The following is an 8,807-nucleotide window of genomic DNA, read 5'->3' as shown; positions in this document are numbered from 1 at the left end:
AAAAAAACAAATGGGCACGACCTGCATAAAGTATATAAAACACATCAATGTTAAAGTGCACTAGCTGATGATTTTTTACACACGTGTGCACCCAAACAAGCACCGTCCAGATTAAGAAAAGGACAATTTCCTACACCCCCCTCAGGTTAAGCAATACTACTTGACTTAAATTTATGCTCAAATGCATTCCACTCACCAAAAACATCTGATTAATACTATTTTCCTATATTTCACTGAATTTTTATTAATTTGAAAAGACTTTGGTTTCTCACATTGTATCAAGTTCTAATTAAATAAATACCTGTTAAATGTTTGGGATGACTATTAAGGATTTAAAAAGTGAACAGAACAAAATTCTGGGAAGCTTCCTGAAGTGGACGGCAAGGGAGCAGAGTGTGAAGGATGAACAGAAAGCAGAGCAGACGAGGAGGCGAGGGCTCCCCACGCTCAAGTGCACGTGCAAGGCACGAAGGGCTACAGGCGGACGAATCCGGCCCCTGCAGCCTCTGACGTGCAGCAGGCAAGGTGGCTGCAGGGGTCAGTGGCAGCGGCGGGCGGCCAGCCCGGGCCTATCTTCACGCAGCACCAGGGAACGGTGTCCTCAGCATTTTAAGCATGAGAGAGAGAAAAAACGAAACCTGACTTTTAGAAAGGTCCCTCCGGTGCCAACACAGAAAGCAGACAGAACTGAAGGTAGGAAGAGTTACAACAGGAAATCTCAAATAATGAAAACAGGGAACCATCCCTATCTGTTTTCCAGAGAATGATGAATGTGACGTAAAAAAAGAAACCAGCGGAGGGGCACTCCGAAGGTAGTGTGTACGGGATCCGCCCGTGACATACCTCTCTATATAAAACACATTCATCACACGAAGGGAAGATTCATCAGCACAGTCTCAGGAGATCATATGAAAAAAACCTGTATTCTGATGTACTGCGTGCACATAACATAGACCAGAACCTGGAAAGATCTTACCGCCCCACCTTATCAGAGCAGTTGACTTTAGCACCATTCTGCAGTAAAAGATGCACTATATCGGCGTGGCCTCTCCCTGCTGCCCAGATAATGGGGTAGACACTGTACTGCTGGGGGACAGGCAGGTGGGGGCGCGGGCGGGGGGGTGGGTGGGGAGGCAGGTAGGGTGCAGGGGGGGGCGCGGGTGGGGGCACGGGTGGGGGATGCAGGAAGGCAGAAAAAAACGGCAGGAGGAGGGAGGGGACAAAGGAGGGAAAGAAAAGAAAAGTAAATAACAAAGGGAGTAACACAAAGTGATAATTTAAAAAACTCAAGTTACAGACCATTCTCTACTTAAAAAAATATAATAGTCATAAGACACAATCATCAAATAAACGCACTCAACCTTAAATACATATATGTTATGAACTTATTTATTTTTTCAGGTTAATACATTTAATGTGATTTTCTAGCCAAGAGGCAAGACTAATAAGAAAAATGTGAAACTGTTCTTATATAATCCTTCCACTAGCTTGAATAAGTTTCTCTTCTTCAGTTTTACTCTGGTATCATCGACTAATATAGTCACACCGTGATTTGACACACGTGCACAGTATGAACTCCGGCTAATTTCTCAGTCTGCAGAGACCAAGTCCCCAGTGGAGCGGCGACGCCTGTATTACCAGGTAAAGAAACGTACAGAAAAATGGCATGGATATTTGGTGAACACTCCTTTCCTTTCAATAAGTTTAGATGAAGAGTGCCCCCCACAGAAAACAGGCAAGATGACTTAAGGATCTCAAAATCGCCTTTTGAAATGTGATATAGTGTAATTAACATTTAAGCTCTTGCCTTTTTGTTGGAAAGAACCGAAAGATAAGCTTAGCTTCTTGAGAAAAAAAAATCCTCACTGTGCTTTGAGATCACATCTTACATTATCACCCTTAGTAAGATCTAGATCATTCTATCCAATATGAAGTCTAAGACAGAACCGGTCTTAAGTATTCCCCAAGAGAACTTCCCGCTTGTAGCCCAGTTTTCGCTAATGCTCACCAAACCGGTGACACTCGGATTGGCACCGTGAGAAAGCAGCAAGTCGACCACTTCGGTGCGGCCTTTGTAACACGCCCACATGAGAGCGGTCCATCCTCCCTGAGGAAGAAAAGATGGGGGCGGGGGGAGAGAACTTCTGATCATTACCAAGCAGAAAAATGCCAGTAATGAAGTTCCTTCTTTGAATATTTCTGTATAAAACCATTGTTTTATGAAGGTAGTACTATGTAGTTTTAAATTCCCAAGCTCCGCAGAGAAATATACAATGGTATCTGAAATAAGTCAAATCTCTCAATTCCAGAAATTATTACTCCAAATTTTGACTATATTGTGGAAACTGAAATACAGAATATTCACGTTGAATTCTTTCAAATTTCCAAGATTTGTTTTGGCTGGCTAAAAATTTTTCTTCAAAACACTTTATACTAGACATTCCCCTTGTAGATACTTAGAGTTTTTCTAGAGAGGGATTCCGGCAATCATATTCAGCTCCTGCATTTAAACCCATACTTAGGGATGCCTGGGTGGCTCAGTCAGTTGAGCGTCTGACTCTTGATTTCGGCTCAAGACATGATCTCATGGTTCATGAAATCGAGCCCCACATCAGGCTCTGCGCTGACAGTGTGGAGCCTGCTTGGGATCCTCTCTCTCTCTGTTCCTCCTCTGCTCGTGTGCACTCTCTCTCTCTCCCACTCTCAAAATAAATAAATAAAAACTTAACAATAAACAAACACATTCTATAAATCCCAGATCATTATGGCATCTCTTGCTAAAAAAGAGAGGATGCTAAGGTAATGATCTATATAGATCATGATCTCAAGGGGTGAAGTATGAATTAACAGCATGATAACTTTCTATTTTCTAAACTACAGGAGCAATTTTCTTTCTATTCTTTTTTACTTTAAGTAATTTTCTCTTCAGTTATAACAGAAATCAGTAAAAGAGACCGGTGTAATCAAATTATACTAAGAAATGAACATTTTGGGTTTTTTAAACCAGCATTTAAATCCACATTTGGTTTTGAGAATATAAATCACTTAATCCTTCTGATTCTCTTTCATCATCATGAAAAAGGCGATTAAAAAAATACTTGCCCTGATCTAGAAGAGGCACAATTGTAGGGAGAGAAAACAGATCAGCAGTGGTCGGGGGCTGAAGAGGGGGTGGAGGGGATAATTATAAAGGAGCAGCGTGGGGAGCTGTTGGGGCAGTGAAACTGCTCTGTTCAGAACATGGCGGCAGACAGAGACATTATGCACTTGTGCGAACGCACAGAACCATACACCACGAGGGTGTGCAAAGTTTTAAAAAATCAACCAGAATATGGAGAGAAAAAATAGAACACAGACTAGACCAAATGACTCTAACTGTACTACAAATGAATCACATAACTACTCAGAAGCTAACCCGACTTAACTTTGGAAAGTAACGTTTTGCCTGAAGAGTATAACGTTAAAGACAGAGAGAACCTGACACAGACACTGTACTAAGCAGGTAACCCTCTTTCTCTCAGAGTATCAGTTCTGTAACTACTTTAATTTGCATACTAGCGTTGAACAAGTGAGTGAGTGTATTGTGTAGATAACAGGACCAGACTTCTCATCATCAGAGAAGAGTTACAAATTAAGGTAAGGGAACATCTATAATGAATTGGGTTGGCAGTATCAACTTAGTCTCTTTAAAAAAAAAATGCATCCCCCCCCGCCCCGCACACAACTAGTTACAGAAACAGATGCACGAATATGCAAGAGTTAGCATGATGACAGCCATCTTCTGCATCTACCCACTGAGGACCACACGCAGTGATACCCTAGTAACAACCAGCACACCTAACACCAAGGTATTGCTTTCTCAACACCATTCTTTTTCTTTTTTTTAATTTATTTTTGAGAGCTAGTGCGAGCAGGGGAGGGTCAGAGAGAGGGGGAGATACAGAATCCGAAGACAGGCTTCAGGCTCCGTACTAGCTGTCGGCAAAGAGCCCGATGCAGGGCTCGAACCCACAAACCAGGAGATCATGACCTGAGCCGAAGGTGGACATTTAACTGACTGAGCCACTCAGGCGCCACTCTCAATACCATTTTCTAATAAGAGAAACCAGGGTTCCTTGGAAAACTGATTGACTCCGGGGCTGATAATCAGGAAAATAAGCCAAGAAAAATACAAGATGAACCTGAGCCCAAAGCATCTTGTGATGCCAGAAAGTAAGGAAGTGCCTGGAAAAAAAACCAAAAGAACAGGAAGGACAGGGCACATTAAAAGGATCCAGAAGCTCCCATGGCCAAAGCTGGAAGAACGTGAGCAGGAAAATAGGTGCAAAACCGAATTATAAACCAGAGAACAAAATAAATATTCATCCGAGGTGCCTGGGGGGCTCAGTCAGTTAGGCGTCCAGCTCTTGATTTCAGCTCAAGTCGTGATCTCACAGTCTGTGGGTTCGAGTCCCCTTGGGATTCTCTCTCTCCCTCTCTCTCTCATTTCCTCCCCAGCTGGCACTCTCTTTCAAAATAAACAAACATTTTAAAATAAATAAATAAATATTCATTGGGCCATATACATCTATAGATATATAATTACATATAGACACAGAGAGAAAGAGAGAGAGATAGAAAGAGAAAGGACTCTTCCTTATAGAAGAATTCCAATTAATCAATGTACACGGGAGTAGGAAAATCACCATTGTAACACCACATTAATAACTGCTGCCTGCTAGACACACTGATGTTAAAACAAATGAGTAAAAGTTTAATCAAGAGCAGTATCTTCTCCAAAATATTTAGTAATTACAAAGCGGGAAATAGTCATGTTACAGTGAAGAAATCTGCAGACACTACGTTAACCAAGAGATCAAGGTTAACTTCACCAGCGACAGACTCCGCTGTCATGTACCTAGATGTGCGGAGGAGTATCATCTCTGTGGTATCCGTCCCAACAAAGCACAATCTCAATCTACTCACGAGACATCAGACAAATCTAAACAGAGAAAGATTCTAAAACCGTCAGAGGAGTAATCTTCCACAGTGTCAAGGTTATGAGAGACAGGAAAGGCTGACAGTTTATTTAGGTCAAATTACAGAGCTGGGCATTTAGTCAAGCTTTACGTACACCGATATTTCAATCTTTAAAATGCCTTCCCAGAATTGTTTTAATATCATGCTCTCATTTTAATTTGTACAATGTTGCCCTATGCAAGAATCTAGGAGATAAACATTTAATCCTGAGAAAACTAAACCCAAATATGCAAAACGAAAAGATGAGAACTGAATACCTACATCAGCAGCTGTAGTTTAGTGCCCACAAAGGTCTTCTCCAGAAAATCCTCACTAGATTTCCAGATGTTCTACCCCGGAGTTCTCCTGAACGCAGACAGCCCCTGGCGGTCACTGTCCTCTCCCTGCACGAGTCCCAAGGACTCCTTCCCTCCCAGCTCAGCGACTGCACCCGCCAGATCCCGTGAGGTTAGGGTCCCTCGGGGAGACACAGTCCTCAGTTTCCCCAATTTTTGGTGTTGGAAAGCCAAACTCAGAGACCCTTTAAATATGTTAAAACCTGTTGTGGTAATTACTCAGGGGAAATAAAAAATATGAACAACTAAAAAAGCTCAAGATAATTTTGTACAAATCTTACTAAGTCTGACACATTCAATAATGTGTACTTTATAGTCCCTAACTCCCTGCTAATACACGCGGAGCAGCGGTAGAGGAGAAAACCTTTGGAGTAACGCAGACCTGGGTTCCGCGTCGACTGACTGCTCTGGGCAAAGGGCACTCCTTCTGGTCTCAGTTTCCCGAGCTACCTACACTGAGACCAGAAGGCACCCCTAGCCCACAACACTGTTCTGAGAAGTCAGCTAACCACAGAGAAGCTAAAGCATATAAAAGGACCGGGCACAGAATGGGAACCTAATATTAATTCATGTGATCAACTGGTTTGGCGCCTTCGATAAAACATTGAGAACTAGGTCATTCTATGCACTTCCGTTCTGCTTTATATGCCGGTAAGGTAAGAATACCACTTGTTACTCTCACCCACCAAACCCATCCTCTGCCTAAGTTACTGAATCAGGAACTTCTCTCCCTAATCTTGGATAGCAATATACTTCAACTCCTTTTCAGAAATAAGTAGGGTAAAAATGGTTCCGTCTCTTCATATAAAAATAAGTATTCCACCCACGTCATTAAGTGGGAGAATACATATAAGATTATGAAAGCAAACGTACTGTGTAAATTATAAAAGTATGAGACAGTAGAATGCTACAGTTCCATAAAAACTCAGACCACCTGCATTTCACATTGTCAGCCAAGTAATACACGTTTTACACACCAAGGCACATTGATTCTATTCTCTCTTCCACTATTAAAGTTAACTTTGGAAAAGGCTTAACATTTCGCAGGATTAATAAGCTAGAAATGATCTCTTTCTTTGTCTTTGTGCTTTAAACAGATGCCAGTAAGAGCTCAGATAATTAAGAATCGCATCTTGTTAAATTTAACACATTGTTAAATGTGTGTCGATGGCAAGTCTGAACACAATTACATTTTTAAAGTAAAGTTATAAATATTATTCTGAAAATTATCACTCTGAACTGAAAATATTTATAAGATTATACTGTCCCTCTTAAAGTTCCTCTTTAAAGGAAACAATTCTTTCATATGTTTTAAAACACTCTTCTATTGAAAGTTAATGAGTTCGTTTTAATAATATTTCAGAATTTTAAGCTCTGAAATAAACTAACAATAACAACGACTAAGAATATTCTAAAAGAGGTTCATTATATCGCCAGGGTTTTTTAACACATTCTTGAGAGTCATTTCAATGCCCAGCCCCGGGATCCTAACAACGCTATTACACTATCACCTCACGCACAAAAAGACAAGGGTCCAGGCACACCGATCACTGTCACTAAGATCCTGGCGAATGAGTCAGGCCCGCGCACGTACCATGTCGCGGTGCTCCAGGTTGGCCCCGCATTTCAGCAGTTCTTCCACGATGTGCATGTGCCCTTCCTTCGATGCCGAGATCAGGGCTGTCCAGTTATCCTTGAACACACAGTCACAAACGTTACTGTTTCAAAACCAAAACCAAAAATCCAAACTGAGGAAAAATAAATTCAACTTTACATACCAAATGGTCATACCAAATTGACATGATCTGACCCCACTTTGAACTACTCTAAAACGACACGGCAGCGTAAGCTCCGTTAGGTTATCTGTCTGCCTGCGCTAACACAGGGCGTCAAGAGCTCTCAAGGCTGCTTGCTCTTGTCCTTGGCCTTCTAATCACACCCTGAGGTTTTGTGGAAAAAAAGAAGATGACTACCAAAACTTTACAGCTAATCCTTGTGGCTAGCAACCACTGCTATAAATCGAAATTAAAGAGCTTGTCATCAGATTTAAGAGCACATTCACAGGCTATTAAACTAACGTAATCCCACATGATGGATTCAGAAACCACGTGACACAGAAAGAACTACTGTCCTTTATTTCTATTTTTGTTATTTTTTTGTATTTATTTTTTTTAATAATTGGTTTCCATAATACACCCCGTGCTTCTCCCCCACACGTGCCCCCACCATGACCATCACCCCCTCCCTCCCTCCCCCTTCAGTCCATGGTTCATTTTCAGTATTCAGTAAGCTTTCATGTCCTTTATTTTTAAATAAAGGCTACAAGTACCCAGGCACCTGTGCTCCCTACTCAGCCAGGGCCGTCTCTGCATAAAAAACATGAAGAGCTGAGACCTTTCACTGAAGGGAAAAATTTTTCTCCTGCTTCGCCCCTTTAACAAGAGCAGACCTGGCCGACAGGGCAAAGTCGGGCTAGATCTGAAAGTACAAGTGTGATCTGCTCGTTCTGAATCATCTCTCGAAAACGAAGAGCAAAGTGAAGGAAAAGAACAAACAATAACATTTTCACATGTACCAAATCTTCCAGATCGCAATTAGCTCCATTCTTAATTAATTCTTTCACGATTTCCAGGCTGCCTTGTTCAGCGGCTATCATCAGTGGGGTCTGGCCACACTAGAAGACAGAAAAGACACAGAGAGCTTCTCAAGATGCTGTGCTCTAACCGAAACGCCACAGCAAACAGGCCGCACTTACCACAAAGGGGTGTCAAACACTGTTTACGGAATTTCTTAAATTTACAAACACCTCTGAAATCTCAAGTTTTCAGTTTATTAATATAAAAGTCAAAGAGAGAACAAAACATTTGCTTACAACCGCATTAGTAGTCTGTTTTTGATACTACAATTTCATTCAAAATAAGTAAACATGAGGAGAACCTGGGGGGCTCAGTCGGTTAAGCATCCAACTTCTGCTCAGGTCATGATCTCATGGTTCGTGAGTTCAAGCCCCACAATGGGCTCTGCACTGACAGTGGAGCCTGTGTGGGATTCATTTTCTTTCTCCCTCTCTCTCTTTTTCTCTCTCTCACCCCCCCCCACTTGTGCTTTCCCTCTCTCTCAAAATAAGTAAACTTAAAAAAAATAAGTAAACATGAATAAATACTAGGCTCTGAACAGTTACCACCACACTGTATATAAAAATCTTAGGGTACCAGGCACCAGGAGGCTCAGTTGGGTAAGCAACCGGCTCTTGATGTCGGCTCCGGTCATGAGCTCCCAGGTTGTGAGTTTGAGCACAGAGCCTGCTTGGGATTCTCCGGCTCCAGCCTTCTGCTTGTTCCTCCCTTCTCTCAAACATTTTTTTAAAAACAAGCAAATAATTATAATAATTGGCAAAAATACAACAGTAAGTAATAATATAATAATATATAATTATATAATATAATATAATAA

The 8,807-nt window shown here is 41.5% G+C and overlaps 1 protein-coding gene across 1 annotated transcript in view; it reads right to left on the bottom strand.

Annotated features, from left to right (window-relative positions):
* Positions 1-8,807, bottom strand: part of KIDINS220 (kinase D interacting substrate 220) — a 90,642-nt gene that overhangs the window by 70,226 nt on the left and 11,609 nt on the right. Inside the window, exons 2-5 of the mRNA XM_029938576.1 lie at positions 7,930-8,028; positions 6,949-7,047; positions 2,009-2,107; positions 977-1,086 (exon numbers count right to left, since the gene is read on the bottom strand). Of these exons, the coding sequence (XP_029794436.1) occupies positions 977-1,086; positions 2,009-2,107; positions 6,949-7,047; positions 7,930-8,010 (389 nt within the window). The 5' untranslated portion in view covers positions 8,011-8,028. The remainder of the gene's footprint in view (positions 1-976; positions 1,087-2,008; positions 2,108-6,948; positions 7,048-7,929; positions 8,029-8,807) is intronic.

The sequence above is a fragment of the Suricata suricatta genome, chromosome 4 (genome assembly GCF_006229205.1).
Source record: "Suricata suricatta isolate VVHF042 chromosome 4, meerkat_22Aug2017_6uvM2_HiC, whole genome shotgun sequence".
In the NCBI taxonomy this organism is placed as follows: Eukaryota; Metazoa; Chordata; class Mammalia; order Carnivora; family Herpestidae; genus Suricata; species Suricata suricatta.
The sequence above is the reverse complement of the archived record's forward strand: the minus strand, read 5'-3'. Positions and strand labels throughout refer to the sequence as shown.